The sequence below is a fragment of the Cetorhinus maximus genome, chromosome 6, assembly GCF_964194155.1.
Source record: "Cetorhinus maximus chromosome 6, sCetMax3.hap1.1, whole genome shotgun sequence".
Classification (NCBI taxonomy): Eukaryota; Metazoa; Chordata; class Chondrichthyes; order Lamniformes; family Cetorhinidae; genus Cetorhinus; species Cetorhinus maximus.
Window position 1 is genome coordinate 70,903,703 of NC_135884.1, and position 23,351 is coordinate 70,927,053.

A 23,351-nucleotide genomic window follows, 5' to 3' on the forward strand; every position below is an offset into this window, starting at 1 on the left:
ATCCACAGCAGAGGTGGAGGCAGCCTGCTGACTGCAATGCCCTGTCCGTGATGACCTTGGCGGGCATCCTCTGGAGGGCTTGAGATTTGGAAGGCCCAGGTCTGCTTTCGGGATCCTACTGTGGCAGTGGCACCCTCCTCGGTCTGTGGAGCTGGAGCTGCTGAGGTCACAGGAATAGGGGATGCAGATGGGTTGGACATTCTCAGAGTCACCTGGGTGGATGGGCCCAGAGCGTGCACCTGCTGATCCTCCTCTTTATAGGTGCCTGAGGGCCCCAGGCTGACTCCTTGAGGAGAAGGGGTAGCTGGAGGGAGATCGGGCTGCCCTGAACCCCTCTCACGTACACACTGTTGGAGGCCAACGATGGCCTCAGCAGTGGAGTTGAGCCCACGAAGCAGTGCAGGACCAATGTCCTGGACCAAGGCCTCCATGGCAGCTGCCATCTGACCAATGTTGACCTCAGCATGTTGGCATGCTGACGCTATCACCTCAGTCTGAAGGCGGACAGACTCCTCCATCGTGCCTTGCAATCGGAGGAGTGCAGCAGACATCCCTCCCTAAAGTTCCCGAGCAGCTCCGGCAACTGTGACATGACCAAGTCCAGAGACCCGTCTCCTGACTCAGACTCAGCAAATTTCTGGCCTCCAGTGGTGCTCTGAGTGCCGGACACCTGGGAAGTCCCTGCCACCGTCTGCTGTGGATCAGATTGTGCAATGTGCTCACCAGTTTATGATCCCAAGGCTATTCTAAAGCTAGGTCCCACTGAGGTGGAGGGTGTGGGTGAGCGCTGTGATGGGACTTCAAAGAGGGTGCCTTCAGATTCCTCTTCCAAGGTGTCTTCGGGGCTTGACTGGAGGCCCTGGGTCATGGACTCTCTTGGCTGTTTCCCAGATGTGCCTGCAGAAGCAAGGGGAGGTAATGAGTGCATGGCAGCGGTCTGTGAAACATGACACATTACTCACAACATGATTGTCTGATGTATGTTGCACTGCTGGGCCCTCACTTGGTAGAGCACTGCCGACCTCACTGTCAGCACAGGACCGGTCCAGATCATCGCCGGCCAGCTGGATGGCTCTGTTTTCAAAGTCAGTGAGGACCTTGATCTTAGGCATTCCTCCACCGGTCTGTGACCTCTCCCTTGTGTGCCAGCTTGTCCTGCATGAATAGAAATGGAGAGAGTGTAAGCAGGACGACTGCCAGGCCAGATGATAAGTATGCCTGGCGTATGTGGGCAGTGAGTGGTCCCATGGACAGGATGAGGACAATGAAGGTGTGTGTGTGAGAGAGTGAATGGTGATGTTCCTTGAACTGGCAGTGAGCGAAGGCCCTGTGGATGTGTGATGAGTTTGTGGGTGTGAGTGTTGACAGTGATGAGAAGAGTGACTTACCCTGGGGGAATGAAGGAGATCATTCATCCTCTTACAGGACTGGGTGGCTGTCCTCTTTTGAAGGGCGTTGGCGCTGATCACTGCTGCCACTGCCTCCCAAGCCTGGTTAGTGACGCTGCTGCCCATCATGTGGCCAGAGTGAGGGTATAGACATCCCAGCGGGACTCCACTGCGACCAAAAGGCGTTCCAGAAACGTGTTGCTGGAGTGGGGGGCTGCAGTCTTTTTGCCTTTCGGGGCCATCCCATCTTCCATGCAGCAGTCGTGGTCTGGAAGCACTGAGATGTGTGCCTGTGGCTGGACTTTAAATATGGTGCTTGGTGTGATGAAGCAGCAAGGTGATGGCGGGCGGGTGAATGAGAGCCCTCCCGCCATCAAAACGGCGTGTTTCCCGGGAGTGCATAAATAATGTGGTGGGTTTGCGACGATTTGGCGTTGTTTTACGTAAAACATCATTTTACTCACCTGCTACCGCACTTAGTGCAAACCTGGAACGATTCCACCCCTTGTCTTTCCAGGATAGTTTGAAGTAGACTGGGAACTTTTTAGGTCCAAAAGTGGCGGCCTTCGGTCCCTTTGCAAGTATATGCAATACAAGTTGAATGATGATCTGATCAGGATAGCCATTGTCTGCAGGATAGCTTTGAAGAGCTCTGTTTCTGCAGCAAGATTGCAAGATGAGCCAATGGCTTAGGATTATATTCGCTGGAGTTCAGAAGAATGAGGGGGGATCTCATAGAAACCTATAAAATTCCAAGATTGCTGATCAGGCCAATCCTATAGTGCATGGAGCTATCGGAATCTCAACATGTATATTGACTGGTGAAGGTGATTCCAGACTGATTCCTGGGATGGCGGGACTGAGATATGAGGAGAGATTGAGTCGGTTAGGATTATATTCGCTGGAGTTCAGAAGAATGAGGGGGGGATCTCATAGAAACCTATAAAATTCTAACAGGACTAGACAGGGTAGATGCAGGAAGGATGTTCCCGATGGTGGGCGAGTCCAGAACCAGGGGTCACAGTCTGAGGATACGGGGTAGACCATTTAGGACTGAGATGAGGAGAAATTTCTTCACCCAGAGAGTGGTGAGCCTGTGGAATTCGCTACCACAGAAAGTAGTTGAGGTCAAAACATTGTATGTTTTCAAGAAGGAGTTAGATATAGCTCTTGGGGCGAAAGGAATCAAAAGATATGGGGAGAAAGCGGGTGCAGACTATTGAGTTGGATGGTCAGCCATGATTATAATGAATGGGGGAGCAGGCTCGAAGGGCCGAATGGCCTACTCCTGCTCCTATTTTCTATGTTTCTATGTAAGCTTGTCATAGACAGTAGTAGAGAGCCCATTCACGGATTTCTCAATCAGCATGAGGAGGAAAGGGAACACATTAGACTGCTCCATCTCAAAAGTGAATTTGAGTGTGGGATGGAGAACATTCAGGTATGTAAGGAAATCCTTACATGCAGCTACAGATTCAAAGATTGCGAACCTACCATCTAAAATCAGAAATATGCACAGGCTAATTGCATCAAAAAATGTGTTTCTCGTGAAAGCCAACAAAAATGTTAGCGAGCATTGGACCTAGAGGGGATCCCATGGCTACACCATCTATTTAGGCATGCATGGTGTCATTAAAACTGAACTCAACAGCCCATAAGTTCATAAGTTCAATGAATACAGATTCATAAAATGGCGGCGCCTCGATATTGCTGTGATATGGCGCCATGATGCAAATGTTAATGGCTTACTTCAGTATGTTATGGTCTCCTTAAGCATATTTTATGCTTAATGAATCTTTCCACTTTACTACAACTTGACGTCGACTTATTTATCCTCTCTGAAATTCCTTATAACACAATAACACCTTCCTGTCATTTGGTACTGGGCTCAGTACAGTCAAATGGACATCATCATCGTCATTTTAAAAATCTCATTCTTGACAGTCTCTTAAATTACTATCTTATCTCCAAGCAGCTAGCAATTGTGCCACTGCTCATCCAAATCACCATATTATCTATGTCATAATGTTCCTCCTGAAGTTATAGCTTCCTTCAAATGTATTTTCCGAGGCCTTGAATATGTCATTGCCACCTTTCTCTGGAAATACTCTCTTTTCAAGTGCCTTCATTTAGATTCCTAATGGATCTTCAGCGCTCCGAGCAAAAGTGAAGGGTTAGCTTTTGGTCACTGTGTCAGCATTTTACAAAAAGAAATCACCATTTTTCACTGGGATTGGAAGGAGAGCTGAAGTCAGATATAACTAATTTTTCTCTCACCCTTTGTTGTACACGCACGAGGCAGAACATTTTAAGATAATTAAAATATTTCTAAGTCATCAGTTTTCATTTTATTTAGTGCTTTTTTACATATAACAAATAAGCTGCTAAACCGCTGTTCTTAAAATGTTTAACTTTCCTTATAGGGTCTTTCTGAAGCATGGCTGTCTGTCGCCTTATGCAAAGGTTTACTTTTTGCAACTTTTTCTTAACAAGATAAGAAGCATATTCTCTGGTGTGAATGCATCAACTTGTTTTAATGAACATTCCTGTTACTTCACTGATGGAACTGCCATGGTTTGGCACTTATGAATGTAGTCAAAATGTCAATGGATTTATTTAATTACACTTACCTCCCCATATATAGAATTCTGCAACAATGTGACACATCATTAACTAAGTTATGTTCTGCAATTTAGCTGTTTTCTGTTCAGTTGTGTGCACAAGATTTGAGATCCCATGCTTGCCATGGAGTAACCTGGGAAAGAGCCCACTATTTATCTTAAAGTGGCCAACATCCATGGGGAAATACAAGAGTGATGTTAATAATAGGAACACAACAGACAGTCAGGTGCACTTGAAAGCTTAAAATTCAGTATCCACGTCTGTTCCTTACAGGCAGAATCTTGTTTACAACTTTTTTTTAAATGAAACCCCTCATTCACATAGAAAGATCAGCAAAAGCCATCAGTCACAGAGAGAGAGAGAGAGAGATCAGTGAACCCCTTCAGTCAGAGAAAGAGAGATTGGCGAGACTCCTCAGTCACAGAGAGAGAGAAAGAGAAAGAACACCTCAGTTTCACAGAGAGGGAGATAGAGAGAGAGGTCAGTGAAATCCCTCAGTTACACAGAGAAAGAGACGGAGCGAGAAAGATTGGTTAAACCCCTCAGTTAGACAGAGAAAAAGAGAGAGGGGGCTCAGTGAAACCCCTCATTCACACAAAGAGAGATTGAGAGGGGTTGCAAGAAGAGAGGTCAGTGAAACCCCACAGTTACCCAGAGAGAGATAGAGAGAAATGTAGAGAGAAAGAGAGATGTGTGAAATCCCACAATCACCCTGAGATCAGTGTGAAAATTTAGTCATACATAGTGATCAGTGATAATTGTGAGTCACCTACTCCAATATGATGACCAAAATGTATCAGGCTCTTTCAGCAGTGTGAGTCTGCTTGGCATTGGAAACTCAGTTTGGCAGTAAAGGATTCTAACAATGCATTTATTAAAGGCCAGTTAAAACCATCAGTTATACCACACCTGCTGATTTGACAGAGTTCCCACTGACACCATTTTTTGATTAGAAAAGCAAAGTTCAGTGTGTGTACTTAAATGCACCCATTGAGCTCTATCCATCAGCTTCTCACTGATGGGACAGTTGACTAATTTCCAAAATTAGAAGTGTGTTTACTGTTAAAGCGATGTGCAGGTGATTGCACAACCAGTCGAACTGCTCACGGAATCTGTTGGACGATGACAGTAAAACTGTTGGATCAGTCTCAGACCAAGTATAATCAGAAAATAGCCCCTCAATCTCAGGACATGGGGACAAACACACAAGCACGGACTTCTAACATAATACTCATACTCTTGTCCAATGCAAACAGTTAGTTTCCAAAATTAAGTACAGAACACAAATTTACATTAAAGTGGCTGGGATAGCATTATTGCAAGGAAAACAACAATTCTTATAACATTAAGACACATGCTAGAAATAGTAGAGCCTACCCACCACATCTCTCAAGTGGCAGAAAACACCATGATGACAGACCATAGAATTCAGGTTAAAACTATTAGCCAAATTTATTGTTAAACAGAAGAATTACACAAAAGCTGAGCTGAAATTCAATAGTCAATGGTTCATTTTAAAATATGGTTTGTAATAAATATAAATTTAAATATGATATTTTGTGCAATATGTAGTTAAAAACAACAAAATTTTACAAGTCTTTCTGTGGGACTCAACCATAAATGAGGTACTGCTGCACTAATGGATTCAGCATTAGTGTGTATTTACAAGTATGGGAAGTTGTAACTCAGCTGAAATATATATCATTGAAGCAAAATAATCAGTAGTGACACATAGGCCTGAATTCTACCCTCAGGGTGCGCCCAAAGTCGGCTTGGCCAGATGCAGATGTAAGACACACTCCTAGCAGAGTTTGCGTTGCAAAAGCAATCTTACGCTGGATGGTCAATTAAGGCCCACCCAGCGTTAAACACAACCGCCATGTGTTTTCCATGCGCAGGGTCGGGAACCTGTCGGGCGCTGGGTCCCCGGCTGCCAGTTGTGGGGAGGCTGAAGGAGTTGTTTGGAAGCAATCCAACAAATGTCCTGGCGTACAGACATAGCCTCAGCACCAGGTGGTCATGGAAGGTGGGAGGCCAAGTTGGGTGGGTACTGTGCCCACCCCCGTTTCTCAGATGAGTGCCTGGGAGTGCTGGTTGAGGAGGTCAGTGCCAGGTGGCATATCCTAATGCCCAGGGACAGCAAGAGGACGTTGCCCCACCTGACCAAGAAGGCCTGGACAGAGGTCACTGCCCAGGTCAGTACGACGTGGTGCACTGCACTTGCCTTCAGTGCCACAAAAGGTTCAATGATCTGCTGTGGTCAGCAAGGGTAAGTGCAGAAATGGCCTGGACCTGTGCGGAGAACTTTAGTCGGGTATCTGTTGCTCAGAACATTCAGGGCTCTAAGAGTGCGTACACCAACTGGCACTTAAGCCTGCCCTGTCAAGGCTGGGATGTCAGCACAACTGGCCTCAGGGTGAGATGTGTCACACAGCTTGCCTAATGCCCGGGTGGGAGGGTGGGTGGGAACCAGGAATGGACCTACAGGGTGACGGAGCAATAATGAGGCAATTTGTCCCTGTCAGGGGCAGAGCAGTCATAACACCGGGGAGTGCCGCAAAACGGGTGGAGGAGTGCCAAATCTGTGCATCCTCATGCAAGCCATGCACTGGAGCTGGAATGCCACCGGCCAGCTCGCTCCTCTGGCGCATCTGCGGGAGGAAGGCAAAAGATCAGTACATTCAATCATCAAAGTCACTATGCATGCTAGGTGGTCTGTGGAGACAGTGGAGACCTGCTGCATGGTGCAATCTACATTGGAGCTTCAACGGGCTCTCTGGCTACAACAGTTCAGATTCTGATGAGAGGAGCCGGTTGTTATGTTGCCAGTGCCCACCACACACGAATCTGTCACCTTCACTCTTACCTTCATCTGAGACCCTCTCCTCACCGCAACCAGAGGAGCGAGCTGGCCAGTGGCATTCCAGCTCCAGTGCATCGCTTTTATGCTGCGTGAGGATGCACAGATTTGGCACTCCTCCACCCATTTTGCGGCAGATGCTGGATATCCAGCGGGATGCACGGGGAGAACTGGTGGAGATCCATGAGGGTCTGCGTGCCATGGTCTCCGTCATGGAGGAGTCCAAGTAAAGCATAAGCTCTGTTTTCACCCTTCACACCAAGCACACAGCCTCCTCCATTGAGAGAGAGGCGACTCTCATGGAGAGGCAGCTTTAGGAGCAGACTCAGGGGTTCCTGGGGTTGCACTTGGACCTGCAAGCCCTCAGGAAGTCATTGCCCGCGTGAGAGATGGATGAGGCACCTAGTCTCCATGCTAGGTCGCCGTCCAACAATGATGAGCAGGGAGGTGCAAACATACCTCACGCTGGCAGACGAGCTGCCTGTCGTCTCTATGGGTTTCTCTCAGGGCGCTCTGGACAAGGGCACAAGCTTCTCCACCACTCTGCCAGGGCTGCTGCATCTGATGATGCCACAATGACTAAGGAGTGCCCAGCTATGGGGCTGGATGCACCCTCCCAGGCAGAGCCTGCTCAAGCTCCGGCGGTCAGAGGACAACTGCCAAGGTCATCAGGGCCACCAGAGACAGCAGGCTACCTCCAACGCCACTATCAGTGAGGCAGGGGCACCAAGACACAGCATCCGCAGATGTAAGTTGAAGGCACCTTGAGCACACCAGGGGCATGTCACGGGTTATATTTTTTGTGTTAATTATTTTGACTCTTGTGTTAGGGATGGACACTTTGTTCTTATTTTGTTCAGGTGAAGTAACATAAACATTTATTTGACTTAAATGAGCTGAGCTGGCTGGATGGTATGAATAGGTGCCAGATGCAGCACAGGCTTGTAAAAGAATGGCATTGTGTGGTGTTGGTGTACTGGGTTTGGTTCTCATTTATTGATTGTTAGCAAAGGAGACAGTGACATTGTCTTAACGAGATTTTGATGCCTTGGATGCCAAGCAGAAGGTTCGCTGCATCAAATCATCCCTTCTGTCGCTGCCTCCATGAGGTTTTCTGTCCTCTGCCTCGAGGTCCTCACCCTGTGCCTCCCCAGGCTCTTCCTCTGAGCCATCACTTGAGTCATTCTCTGTGGCCTGTGGAGCTGCCTCACTTTCCTCAGCCTCCAGTGGGTCCCCCCTTGCCAGAGCCAGGTTGTGCATGGTGCAGCATGTGATGACTATGAGGGAGACATGCTCTGGAGGATACTGCAATGCTCCCCTTGACCAGTCCAGGCATTTGAAGGACATCTTCAGCAGCCTGATGGTCCTCTCCATCACCACCCTTGTGGAGGCATGACTTTTGTTGTGTCTCTCCTCAGCCTCAGTTCTTGAGTGACAGAGTAGGTTCTTCAGCCACCTCTTCAAGGGATAGCCCTAGTCACCCAGGAATCATTCAGCCACTTGTGCAGGAGTCACGTACAGCCTTGGTACCTGTGAGTGCTGCAAGATGTAAGCATCGTGTGAGCTCCCAGGGTAATGGGCACAAACTTGGAGAATCTGTGTCTGTGGTCACAGATGATCTGAACATTCATTGAGTGGAACCCTTTTCTGTTTATGAAAGCTCCAGGCTCACTTGCTGGTGTCTTGATGGCTACGTAAGTGCAATCTATTACACCCTGCATGTGGGGGAACCCAGCCATCACAGCAAAGCCTTGTGCTCTCTCCGCCTGGCTCGCCTCCACTGTCCGGCAGTAGATGAACATGCGGACATGTCTAAAGATAGCATCAGTCACAAGTTTGATGCAACTGTGTGCAGCTGATTGAGAAACGCCACAAAGATCCCACACTGGGCCCCGAAAAGAACTGGAGGCACAGACGTTGAAGGCCACTGTGACCTTCAAAGCCACCGGCATGGGGTCTCCGCCCACGCAGTTGGAAGCGATTTCCGGACCTATCATGTGGCATATTGCTGTCACTGTGTCCCTGGAGAGGTGGAGTCTCCTGCAGCACTGGACCTTGAACATCTGGAGGAGTTGGAGGGCTGCCTGAACACTCTAAATGCTGGGTTGTGGCATCTTCGGCATGCCCTCCTGCTTTGGCCTCCCTGCTGGCCCTGCGCCAACTAAGCCCATTGCTCTCCTCGTAAAGATCTGTCCCTGGGATGCTGCCCACACCCACTTTGTCTCTTTTCCCTCCTGCCCCTCTCCCCTCTCTTCAGAGGAGGTTCCACCAGCAGAATACACTATCCCCATCAGGTGGGATGCAGAGGACCAGTGCCTTGAAAATGAAGGAGCTCTGTGCTACAATACTTAGGGGAACCTTCCAGGGAAGATGAGGACCTGAGATGCTGAAAGGCAGGCTTGACAATCAAACAAGATGCTAAGAAACTCTGGGACAACTATATACTCACACAGCAAAGAACTGGCAATGACAGACAAAGTGCTGCTGTTCTGGGGATCTTTTATCCCGCCCGTGGATGAGGAAATGATTAAAATTCCGCCCACCCGTTTTGCCCATGCGACGAGCTAAAAATCACATGAGCAACCTAAAATCGCGGTTAATAGACTTTTTAATTACCTTACTTAATTACCTTTCATTGTTGGCAGGTGCTGCTCTGACTCCTGCGCACGCCCGCTGACCTCAATATTGCACGCACGCGCGATGATGCCGGGATGCATGCCCAATGTCTTTTTGTGCAATTTTATGTGTGTTCGGGTTAGGCACACGCCCAACTTCAGAAAGTAAGATTAGGGCCATTCATCTCTATAGCACCTGCCATGTTTCAATGTCACAAAGCACTGTATACAATGAATTATGGGTGGGTTTATGGCTTGCTGCAGCTGGAATTGGACTCTGATTGGATCTGGGTAGCTGTTCCAGTTCTGTAGTAGTTGCTTTTATACTTCTCTAATACCATGTTGTTATGTTCTACTGTGGGGTTGCTTTGCTTGTGAACCGGTTGCATGTTTATCTGTCAGCGGGTGAGTTGATAACAACATACTGCAGTCCAGAGACCAATATGAAATTAAGCACTTGCTGTTTATTTACACAGACAACAGAGCACTAACACGATGTGTGCTTCTCCAACCAAACCCTACTCTGGACTAACCCTTAACATTGTAGCCCGCGCTATGCAGCAATTGGGTCATACAGTCACGTGATCAATCATCTCACATTCTCTTAAAGGTGTATTGCACCTCAGATTACCACACATGTCTGTGTTGCTAGCTCTCCATAGAGGATCTCACAGAGCTGGCGATGACACCAAAGTAAACTTTGCAAATTCATGTCCTGAATTTCACGCTTGGTGTGCACACCAAGTTGGAGGGAGTGGAAGCAGATGTGGAATCCACTCCTGGCCACGGAGCGATTGCACGCTGGATGGCCAATTAGGGTCTGCTCAGTGTGAAACGCATCCTCTCAATGGTTGGGAAGGGCCAGGCGGGGCAGGAGCCTGTTGGGCGCCAGGTCCAGTGGTGACCTGGTGGGAGCTTTAAAACCGGCAGAGGCAGCTTCCTGAAGGCTGCCAGGGGAGAACCTTTGGTGTCTGTCTAGGACACCATTTCACTTGAACAACGGCCTCGCCAGAGGCTGGAAACGTCAGGTGGGAGGGCATGTCGGGTGGGCAATCAGCCCCCTGTTTCTCGGATGAGTGCCTCGTGGTCCTTGTGGAGGAGGTCAGTGTCAGGCGGGACACTCTGCTACCCAGGGATGGCAGGAGGAGGTCACCGCACCTGACCAAAAAAGCCTGAGAGGAGGTTGCAGCCAAGGTCAGCGGCTACAACGTTGTGCAACGCACATGCGTGCAGTGCCGCAAAGGTTCAACGATCTGCTGCGCTCGGCAAGGGTGAGTACCGAGTTGGCATGGATCAGTGTTGAGAAGTGTTAAGGGCTGGGCATCCACCTGGGGACCTCAGGGGTGTTAGAGTCTGAGTGCCAACTGTCACTGACAGCGGAGCTGGCCAAGGGGGTGAACCCTGGTTGCTTGGCCTGAATGCCTTGCGGGTTGAGGGCCACAACTTGGATGTGCCCTGCAAGATTGCGGAGTTTGTCAGGCTGCAATGGCACTGCATGTAGAGAATGGACAAATCAATGTCCTCTGTCATTTCAGAACAGAAGCCAATAACACCAATAAAAGAACTAAGACAGGCGGAGGCCCCCCCAAACCTGACGAGGCACGAGATGGATGCCTTGAAGCTGGAGTGCCACCATGCCCCTCAGTCAGCTGGTCGTGAAGAGGCAGGGGTCTCTGATGAAGGTAAGAGTGCAGTGCACAGAGCTGAGAATGTCAGACTGTGCAAACGTTCTTTTATAGTCTCATCATTAATGGGAGCCTCAAACCTTGGGTCCCCATTGATCTTTGAAAGAAGATAGCACCACGATGCAGATCTCCAATGTCTCACCAGGGCGCCTGGCATGCATAGTCACAGCATAATGACTTAAACTAATGACATGTCATTGTTCTCCCCCAAAATCGCCAGCTCGCCCTCGAATGCTGGACCTGGAAGAGCCACGCTTGATGCCAGAGGACCACTGGGCTTTAGATGCACCTATGTCACACCCCCTCTCTGAACCAGGCACCAGCGCAGATACCAGAACTTTGGTGGGCATTAGATTTTCAGCTAGAATGTCGGTGCATAGCAGTCAGGGCACTTCACACTTGCTTGAGGAGCAGGCGGAGGCAGAGAGTGCCCAGGGCGCCAGCAGTCCGAGGACTGCTGGAGACCAGGACAATGCTGAGTCAAAGGCAGATGATGTGCCTCTGGAGTCGTCCATTAGATGGTAGATGCTGGATGTCCAGCAGGGTGTGCGGGAGTATCTGGCGGAGATCCATGCGGGTATGTATGCCATGGTCTCTGTTGTGGAGGAGTCCATGTAGAGCATGAGCACTGTGTTGACCATCATACAGACATATGAACAAGGAGCAGGAGTAAAACAAAAACAGAAAATGCTGGAAAAACTCAGCAGGTCTGGCAGCATCTGTGCAGAGAGAAACAGAGTTAACATTTCAAGTCTGTATGACCCTTCTTCAGAGCTGAAGAGAAGTGGAAACGTGATGAAATTTGTACTGTTTAAGGGGGTCCCAGTTATGCCTGTATATTCACGGGGCATGTGGACCATTCCTTGTTCCAGTCCTACCCAGGCCCCCTCCCACAACTCTTTTATAGGTACATCGAAGACTGTTTCAGTGCTGCTTCATGCTCTTGTCTGGACCTGGAAAAATTTATCAATTTTGCTTCCAATTTCCAACCCTCTATCAACTTCACATGGTCCATCTCCAACACTTCCCTTCCCTTCCTTGATCTCTCTGTCTCCATTTCTGGTTATGGGCTGTCCACCAATATTCATTACAAGCCCACTGACTCCCACAGCTACCTTGACTACAGCTCCTCACACCCTGCTTCCTGTAAGGACTCCATCTCATTCTCTCAGTTCTTTCGCCTCTGTTGCATTTATTCTGACGATGCCACTTTCCAAAACGGCGTTTCTGACATGTCTTCCTTCCTCCTTAACCGAAGTTTCCTCCCCACTGTGGTTGACAGGGCTCTCAGCCTGTCAGACCTATCTCCCATGCCTCTGCCCCCACACCTTGCCCTCCCTCCCAGAACCATGATAGGGTCCCCCTGGTTCTCACCTTTCACCCCACCAGCCTCCGCATTCAAAGGATCATTCTCCGCGATTTCCGCCAACTCCAGCATGATGCCACCACCAAACACATCTTCCCCTCACCTCCTACACCCCCCCCACCCCCCCCGCCCCACCCCATGTCAGCATTCCATAGGGACCATTTCCTCCAGGATACCCTGGTCCACTCCTCCATCACCCCCTTCACCTCATCCCCTTCCCATGGCACCTGTCCATGCAATCGCAGAAGGTGCAACACCTGCCCCTTTATCTCCTCCCTCCGCACCACCCAAAGGCCTAAACACTCCTTTCAGGTGAAGCAGTGCTTCACTTGCACTTCCTTCAATTTGGTCTACTGCATCCGCTGCTCCCAATGTGGTCTCCTCTATTTCGGGGAGATCAAATGCAGACTGGGTGACCGCTTTGAGGAACACCTCTGGTTTGTCCGCAAGCATGACCCAGACTTCCAGTTGCTTGCCATTTCAACATTCCATCCTGCTTTCATGCTCACATGTCCGTCCTTGGCCTGCTGCAATGTTCCAGTGAAGCTCAATGCAAACTGGAGGAACAGCATCTCATCTTCCGATTAGGCACTTTACAGCCTTCCGGATTTAACATTGAGTTCAACAACTTCGGACTATGAACTCTCTCCTCCATCCTCATCCCCCTTTTTCTACATTCATTTTTATTTTTTATCCACTTATTTTTATTTTTATTCATTTATCTGTGGATTTATCTTCTTTTTATCCCCCTTCTATCCCATTTTCTATTCTTTTTTTCCCCACCACTGCCCTCTCTCCCTACCCCATTCCTGACAGGGCCAACTGTTACTTGTTCCATGTTGTTCTTTCATTCAATGCTACCCTTGTTCTGCTATTATCACATTCTGCTTTCTTATCTTTATGCCACTATCAGCACCTTTTTTAGCACTAACCACTACCATTAACACTTCCTTTGTCCTTTAGTTCATGACATATTTGTCAATCCCTCCTTTGTCCCCACCTATTGCTGGCCTTCTATCCAGCTCCACCTGCCCCACCCCCTCCTTAAACAGTGTAAATTTCATCACATTTCCGCTTCTCTTCAGCTCTGAAGAAGGGTCATACAGACTCAAAACGTTAACTCTGTTTCTCTCTCCGCAGATGCTGCCAGACCTGCTGGGTTTTTCCAGCACTTTCTGTTTTTGTTTCAGATTTCCAGCATCCACAGTATTTTGCTTTTGTATAAGGAGCAGGAGTAGGCCATTCAGCCTCTCGAGCCTGCTCCGCCATTTAATAAGATCACGCTGATCCGATAGTAACCTGAAATCTGCATCCCAGCTACCCCCGATAACCTATCACCCCCTTGCTTACCAAGAATCTATCCACCTCTGCCTTAAAAAAGACTCTGCTTCCACCACCTTTTCAGGGAGAGAGTTCCAAAAACTCATGACCCTCTGACTGAAAAAAATTTACCTCATCTGTGTTTTAAATGGGTGATCCCTTATTTTTGAACAGTGACCCCTAGTTCTAGATTCTCCCACAAGAGGAAACATCCTCTCCACATCCATCTTGTCAAGACCCCTCAGGATCCTATATGTTTCAATCAAGTCACCTCTTACTCTTCTAAACTCCAGCAGATACAAGCCTAGTCTGTCCAATCTTTCCTCATAAGACAACCCACCCATTCCAGGTAGGTTTTCTTTCTTCCTATCTTGACTCCGTTCTCTCTCCCCTTGTCCAGTGTCTTCCCACCTACATCCATGATTCCTCTGATGCCCTACGTTATATCAACAATTTCCAGTTCCCTGGCCCTAACTGCTTCCTCTTCACCATGGATGTCCAATCCCTCTACACCTCCATCCTCCACCAGGATGATCTGAAGGGGTCTCAGCTTCTTCCTTGAACAGAGGCTCGAACAATCCCCATCCACTGCCACTCTCCTCCGTCTGGCTGAACTTGTTCTCTCACTGAACAATATCTCCCTAAACTTGTCTCACTTCCTCCAAATAAAAGGTGTCGTTATGGGTACCTGCATGGTCCCCAGTTATGCCTGTCTCTCTATGGGATGTGTGGAACATTCCTTGTTCCAGTCCTGCTCAGGTCCCCTCCCACAACACTTTTTTCGTTACATCGATAGCTGCTTTGGTGCTGCTTCATGCTCTGGTCTGGACCTGGAAAAATTTATCAATTTTTCTTCCAATTTCCATCCCTCCATCACCTTCACATGGTCCATCTCCGGCACTTCCCTTCCTTTCCTTGATCTCTCTGTCTCCATTTCTGGTGATAGACTGTCTACCAATATTCATTACAAGCCCACCGACTCACACAGCTACCTCGGCTACAGCTCCTCACACCCTGCTTCCTGTAAGGACTCCATCCCATTCTCTCAGTTCCTTCACCTCCGTTGCATCTGTTCCGATGATGCCACTTTCCAAAATGGTGCTTCTGACATGTCTTCCTTCTTCCTTAACCGAGGTTTTCCACCCACACTCCCCCACCCATTCCCTACAGGGCCATCTGTTACTTGTTCCATGTTGTTCTTTCATACAATGCTACCCTTATTCTGCTATTATCACATTCTGCTTTCTTACATTTATGCCACTTTCAGCACCTTTTTAAGCACTAACCATTACCATTAACACTCCCTTTGTCCTTTAGTCCATGACATCTTTGTCAGTCCCTCCTTTGTCCTCACCTATCGCTGGCCTTCTATCCAGCTCCACCTGTCCCACCCCACTTAAACAGTATAAATTTCATCACATTTCCGCTTCTCTTCAGCTCTGAAGAAGGGTCATACAGACTTGAAACATTAATGCTGTTTCTCTCTCCAAATATGCTGCAAGACCTGCTGAGTTTTTCCAGCAATTTCTGTTTTTGTTTCAGATTTCTAGCATCCATGGTTGACAGGGCCCTCAACCGTGTCTGACCCATCTCCTGCGCCTCTGCCCTCACACATCCCTCTGCCCCCCCAGAGCCATGATAGGGACCCTTTGTCCTAGCTTTTTATCCCACCAACCTCTGCATTCAAAGGATCATCCTCCGCGATTTCCACGAACTCCAGCATGATGCCACCACCAAACACATCTTCTCTTCACCCCCCACCGTCGGCATTCCATAGTGATCGTTCCCTCCGGGACCCCCTGGTCCACTCCTCCATCACCCCCAACATCTCAACCTCTTCACACGGCACCTTCCCAAGCAATCGCAGAAGGTGCAACACCTGCCCCTTTACCGTCCAAGGGCCCAAATGTTCCTTTCAGGTGAAGCAGTGCTTCACTTGCACCTCAATCAATTTGTTCTACTGCATTTTCTGTTCCCAATGCGGTCTCCTCTACATTGGAGAGACCAAATGCAGACTGGGTGACTGCTTTGTGGAACACCTTCAGTCTGTCCGCAAGCATGACCCAGACCTTCCTGTCGCTTGCCATTTCAAGCTCCATCCTGCTCTAACGTCCACATGTCCGTCCTTGGCCTGCTGCAATGTTCCAGTGAAGCCCAACATAAGCTGGAGGAACAGCACCTCATCTTCTGATTACGTACTTTACAGCCTTCTGGACTTAACATTGAGTTCAACAACTTCAGAACATGAACTCTCTTCTCCATCCTCGGTCCCCTTTTTTATCCTGTTTTTCAATTTTCATTTTCATTTTTTACTTTTTATTTTTTAATTTCTATTTTTTATCCACATTTAAAAAAAAATTATTTTCATTTTTATTCACTCTTTTATCCCCACCTTTCATCCTATTTTCAATATTTTTTTCCACCAAGGTCCCCTCTCCCCACCCCACCCCCACAAGGGCCATCTGTCACTTGTTCATCTTGTTCTTTCCAGAGTGCTTACCCTTGTCCTGCCATTATCACATTCTGCTTTCTGACCTTAATGCCACCATCAGCACCTCCTTTAGCCAGCACTACCATTAACATCCCTTTGTCCTTTTGTCCATGACATCTCTGGCAATCTCTCCTTTGCCTCCACCTATCACTGGCCTTCTAGCCAGCTTCACCTGTTCCACCCCCCTTAAGCAGTATAAATTTCATCACATTTTTACTTCTCTTTAGCTTTGAAGAAGAGTCATATGGATTCGAAACGTTAACTCTTTTTTTATCTCTCCACAGATGCTGTTAGACCTGCTCAGTTTTTCCAGCATTTTCTGTTTTTGTTTCAGATTTCCAGCATCCGCAGTATTTTGCTTTAATCATTCCAGGTGTTAGTCTGGTAGACCTTCCTTGAACTGCTTCCAACCTATTACATCCTCCCTTAAATAAGGTGACCAATACTGTACACAGTACTCCAAACGTGATCTCACAAGTGCCATGTACAACTGAAGCATAAACTCCCTACTTTTTTATTCAGTTCCCCTTGCAATAAATGATAACATTCTATTAGCTTTCCTAATCACTTGCTGTACCTGCATACTAGCCTTTTGTGATTCATGCACCAGGGCACCCAGATCTCTCTGCACCTCAGAGTTCTGCAATCTCTTACCATTTAGATAATATGCTTCTCTTTTATTCTCCCTGCCAAAATTGACAATTTCACATTTTCCCACAGTATACTCCATTTGCCAGATTTTTGTCCACTCACTTAATCTATCTATATCTTTTTGTAGCCTCCTTATGTCTTCTTCACAACTTACTTTCCTAAATTTGGCAACCATCCCGTCCATCCCTTCATCCAAGTCATTTATATAAAGGAGCACACTTGCCTCCTCCATTGAGAGAATGGTGACTCTCATGGAGAGGCAACTGCAGGGACAGAATCAGGGGTTCCTGGGGTTGCGCTCGGACCAGCAAGCCCTCACATAGGCAATGACCTCAGGAGGTCAGTGCCAGTGTGGGAGATGGACGAGGCACACAGTATCTAGCTAGGTGCCTGTCCATCAATGGCGAGCAGGGAGGTCCAGAGCGAACTCATGTTGGCGTATGAGCTGCTTGTTGTCTCTCCGGGCTCCTCTCAGCACACTCTGGATGATGGTTGAAGCTCCTCTGCCCCTCTGCCAATGACCGTGGCATCTGATGAGGTTGCGATGACTGTGGAGAGGCCAGCTATGGCACTTGACACTCCCTCCCAGGCAGGGCCAGCACAGGCTCCACTGACCAGAGGACGACCTCCAAGGTCATCAAGACCAACAGGACAACACAGTCAGCAGGCTGCCTCCAATGCCACTGCCAGTGAGGGAGAGTGGGAGGGGCAACAAGACGCAGCACTCGCAAACGTAAGTTTAAGGCACCATGAGCACAAGACGGACAGTTCACGGGTGATCTTCTGTTCTGCCATGTTTTGTTAATATGTTTACTGGTGTGACCATTAACTTACTTTCCTACCTACGTATATTGTTATGTTCATTTGATGTGAGTGCCAACATGATATAAATTTTGTTTTTGTCTTAATGGTCTGAGTATGCTTCACTTGTTTTGCAGGTACAGGGCACGCCAGTGTGCTGGACATGAACGGCTCTAAACTTTATTGCACAGGAACTGGGTGGACTTTGAGTTCAAAGGAAATCAGTCATTTTAAACATCTGGGATGGAGGCGGCACATCTGGCATGAGGTGGAAGCAGATCTTTGGCAGTCTGGCTGAAGAAGGTTTGGATTAAGGCATCTCTGGTGTCCCTGCCTCCCTGAAGGATACAAAGGTCTGCCTCCACGTCCTCACTGTTCTCCTCACTGGGCTCCTCTTCTGACTCACCACTGGATTCATCCATTGTGGCCTGTTGAGCTGCCTCACGATCCTATTCCTCCAGAGCCAGATTGTGGAGAGCGCAGCATGCAACCTCTTTCAGTGACACCTGTTCTGGAGGGTATTTTAGTGCTTCCACTGAACAGTCCAGGCATCGGAAGCGCATCTTGAGAAGCCCTACGGTCCTCCCTGTCACTGACCTTGTGGAGGCATGACTCCTATTATAACGCTGCTCTGCCTCTGTCCTTGGGTGGTGGAGAGGCGACATAAGCCACCTTTTCAATGGATAGCCCTTGTCACCCAGCAGCCATCCATCCAGTTGAGCTGGAGCAGTGAACAGCCTTGGCATCTGTGAGTGTCTGAGGATGTAAGTATCATTGGAGCTGCCAGGGTGCCTTGCACAGACTTGCAGAATCTGCGTCTTGTGGTCACAAGCTATCTAGATGTTCACCGAGTGGACGCCTTTCCTGTTGACAAAGACACCCGGCTGACCTGCTGGTGCCTTAATGACCACATGAGTGCAGTTGATTGCACCCAGGATGTGGGGGAACCCAGCAATTGCTGCAAAGCCTCTGGCTCGCTCAGCCTGGCTGGCCTCGTCTGTACGGAAATGAATAAATGCCATTACCTGCCTGACAAAGCGTCAGTCACCAGCCTGATGCAACTGTGGACAGCTGATTGGGACACTCCACAAAGATCCCCCACTGACCCCTGGAGAAGAACCGGAGGCATAGAAGTTGAGGGCCACTGTGACCTTCAGAGCCACTGGGATGGGGTATCCACCCACACAGTTGGAGGCGATCTCAGGCCCAATCATGTGACAAATGGAGGTCACAGTCTTCCTGGAGAAGCGGAGCCTCCATTAGTATTGCACCTCAGACATGTTGAGCTAGCTGCATTGCTGTCTGTGAACCCTGGCAGCAGGATAGTGGCGTCTTCTGCAGCCCCTTCCACCTGGACTGCCGGCTGACCCTACGCCCTTGTGCCTTTACCTCTCCTCCGACAGGTCACTCCCCTGGAAGCTGCATAGGAACACCTTGCCTCATCTCCCTTCTGCCCGTCTCTTCCTCCTCAGAGGAGGCGCCACCAACAGAGAGCGCAAATCCCATTGCCAGGGTAACAAAGCTGTCTGATGCCTGGAAGGGTCCCATGGTCAAAATCCTCCCTGGGCCTTGGAGACACCAATGAGTCCTGAAATGAAACCTAGAAATGCTACGACTGAAGCTCAGGACAGAGATGAAGCTGTCAAGTTCAAATAAGCAACCAGCAGCAAACTATCTACTCACAATGGCAATACTGCAGAACCTTTTTATCCTGCCCATGGATGAGGTTTTGTTAAAAGTGGGCTGCTTGCCTGCTCATGCGATGAGCATGAAATTGCATGGGTAATGTAAAATCAGGATCAATTGCCTTTTTAATGACCTTAAGCGACCCTTCAATTGTAGGCGGGCGGGTGCCCACCGACCTAAAGATTTATTGCATGCAGGATGATGTTGGGACGTTTGCTCGACATCATCTCGCGCTATTTCACGTCCGTTCGGGTTGGGCACATGCCCGCCCTCGTGCCGGAAAATTCTGGTCCGTATGAACGTGGAAGAACCTTAGGCAGGAAAAACACAGGCGGTCCATCTTGCCCATCTCATCCTGTTGTAATTCAGGTGAAAAGACTAACTCCCCATTAGCTGCCATGTAGTCTCCTGGGAAAGGCAAAAAAAAGATCAAAAACATAAGGAAAATTTATCTCTGATCGTTCTTAGTGATGGAAACTAATTCAGGAGACACCACTGACTGTGAAATATTATTCGGTGTCTACTTCTTCTATGGGTCGAAACTTTTCATGGAGGCGAGAGGCCAGGCCACAACTGGAAAGGAAAATGTTTGCCTCCAGAGGGCCGGGAGGCCATGAGCTGATTTTATGGCCAGCAGGCTGTTAAGTGGTTCAGATCATGGCTTCCACCCCCATCTGGGAGGATATCCTGTCTTTGAGAGCTGCTGGCCAGTCAGATGGTCGGCAACTCTCCAGTCTCAGTAGCACCAAGAGCAGTAGCCACTGCAGTCAGTCCCTATAATGGAGCAGCATGTACGCCAGACTGCAAGATAAATGGGGCGGTTTCACTGGGGCCAGACAGGCAGGCCCTAGCAAGGTGGGTGGGGAGCTGCAATCAGAAGGCAGTGGGGGTCAAATGGGGGTAGTGATCACCATTGGGGAGAGCCTCCACTGAGCACAGGGTACCAAGCAGATTTTGCCAATCTGTTCTTGGGTTTGGGGGTGGGGGTGGGGGAGAGCATAAGATTCTGGCCAATGAAGTAGAAACCAACCAGCTCTCTCTAAAAGGTACATGGTGAACCAGCATTCGCCACACAAGCCACTCATACGTTCCGCCTAATAAGGAAGAGAGTCCTAGTGCCCAGCTTTGTGAATCTTTTCTGTGTATTTGCACCACTGCATAATATGAGCCACACTGGTACCAGCCCAGCGCTGAAGTGACTTCACAAAGCATGGCAGCAACTTTTGACTCGTCTACCAACCTTCAAATTGTCACCACATAGCTACTTTGACTGGCCATGCACCACATGAATAATGTAGCCTCGATTTACATTTCTGGAATAACAACAGTTATGAGATATAACCTTACCCTTTTTAGAGGTAGTCACTGTCTACCAGAATTTTGGAGAGTATATGTTTTGTGATGTTAGTGAATTTTTCTAAACAAATAAACTATCAGCATATGGTAAAGCCTAATAAGCTTAATTAATGTTAATTTAATTTATCTGAAAATCCAATATTTTAGCACTAAAATTCCACTTGGTTCCTACGCTTAGATTGTGTACCAGATACAACATGCACTGCAGAAACTCACCAACCATCCTTTAATAGCACTTTCCATAATGTCTGACCTCTACCACCCAGAAGAACAATGGCAGCAGGCTCATGGGAACACCACCACCTGCAAGTTCCCCTCCAAGCCACACACCACCCAACTTGGAAGCATATATTGCCATTCCTTATGCTGACGACACAAAACTAAGTGTGAATGTGAATTTTAACGAGGATGCAGACGCTTCAAGCAGATTTAGACAGGATAAGTGAGTGGGCAAGTAATAGCAGATGGAATATAATGTGGAAAAATGTGAAGTTATCCATTTTGGTAGGAAAACCAGAAATGTAGCACAGTATTTCTTAAATGTTGAGAGATTGGAAAGTGTTAATCTCCAAAGGAACCTGGGATTCCTTGTTCATAAATCACTGAAAGCTAACATGTAGGTGCAGCAAGCATTTAGGAAGGCAAATGGTATGTTGGCTTTATTGGATTTGAATACAGAAATAAAGAAGTCTTGCTGCAATTGTATAGAGCCTTGGTGAGACCGCACTTGTGTACAGTGTTGGCCTCTTTACCTAAGGAAGAATATACTTGCTTTGGAGGGAGTGCAATGCAGGTTCACCGGACTGATCCCCGGAATGGCAGGGTTGTCCCATGAAATATCGAGGAGACTGGACCTGTATTCTTTAAAGTTTAGAAGAATGAGAGGTGATCTCATTGAAACATCCAACATTCTTATAGGGCTCGACAGGTTAGATGCAAGAAGGATGTTTCCCCTGCCTGGTAGGTCTAGGATCAGAGGACACAGTCTCAGAATAAGGGGCAGGCCATTTAGGACTGAGATGAAGAGGAATTTCTTCACTCAGAGGGTGGTGCATCTTTGGAATTCTCTACCCCAGAGGGCTGTGGAGGTTCAATCATTGAATATATTCAAGACAGAGATTGATAGACTTCTAGATATTAAAGATATCAAGGGATATGGGAATAGTACAGGAAAATAGTGTTGAGGTAGAAGATCAGCCATGATCTAGTTGAATGTTAGAGCAGGCTTAAGGGGCCAAATGGACCACTCCAGCTCTTATTTCATGTGTTCCTTTATCGTCTGTGTTACTTCAAAATCCTGAAACTCCTTCCCAAACAGCACAGTGGGTGTATCTACAACACATTGGCTGCAGCAGTTCAAGAAGGTGGTTTACCATTGCTTTCTCAAGGGCAATTAGGCTGGACTGAACAGGGATGCCCACTTCCCATAAACAAATAAGAAAAAACGTTATGCTTTATATTCTCTAATAATTATTTTTTTTTTGTTTGTTCATGGGATGTGGGCATCGCTGGCTAGGCCAGCATTTATTGCCTAAATGCCCCAGAGGGCATTTTTTTTTAAGAGTCAACCACATTACTGTGTGGGTCTGGAGTCACCTGTAGGGCAGACCAAGTAAGGATGGCAGATTTCCTTCCCTAAAGGACATTAGTGAACCAGATGGGTTTTTATGACAATTGGCTTTATGACAATGGTTTTACGGTCATCATTAGACTTATAATTCCAGATTTTTGTTGGATTCAAATTTCACCATCTGCCATGGTGGGATTTGAACCTTGGTCCCCAGAGCATTACCCTGGGTCTCTGGAATACTGGTCTAGTGATAATACCGCTATGCCACTGCCTCCCCTATTAATGATAAACATTTAATAAAAATTGAATAACAACATGTTAAATGACTCAGAAGAATTATATCTGGTTGTAAACAAACATACTAATAATTACAGACAGGAAAATACCTTCTGATCCATCTAATCTGACCCACACAATTATGATGCCTTGTGCAGCACAATATACACATTCCTTACTGCACCCAGGACTTTGTGATTTCCTGGGAGAGTGCAGTCTTTAAGTCAAGCTCTCAGAAATACCAAACATACTTCACTTACGTGTAAACTTTCAACACAAAATCCTTTTCCTCTCGGAGTTCGGCAATCGACGGCAGAACGTCCATCATACTCAGCACTGCACAACCATATGGGCGTCGGTAATGCACGTGAGGAGGGCCTTTCTTCGAATCATTGGATAACATCCGACCTTACAAGAACATGGGGATAGGTGAATGTAAGAACATAAGAACTTAAGAAATAGAAGCAGGAGTAGGACATTTGGCCCCTCGAGCCTGCTCTGCCATTCACAGCTGATCTGATTCTGGCCTTAATTCCACTTTCCTGCCTACCCCATAACCCTCAACTCCCTTGTCAATCAAAATTCTGTCTAACTCAGCCTTTAATATATTCAATGACCCAGCCTCCACTGCTCACTGGGGAAGAAAATTCCAAACATTAACCAT

The 23,351-nt window shown here is 47.8% G+C and overlaps 1 protein-coding gene across 1 annotated transcript in view; it reads right to left on the minus strand.

The window, feature by feature from the left end:
* dock3 (dedicator of cytokinesis 3) overlaps positions 1–23,351 on the minus strand; it is a 1,472,428-nt gene that overhangs the window by 622,518 nt on the left and 826,559 nt on the right. Inside the window, exon 12 of the mRNA XM_078543841.1 lies at positions 22,948–23,095. Coding sequence (XP_078399967.1) covers positions 22,948–23,095 — 148 coding nt within the window. The remainder of the gene's footprint in view (positions 1–22,947; positions 23,096–23,351) is intronic.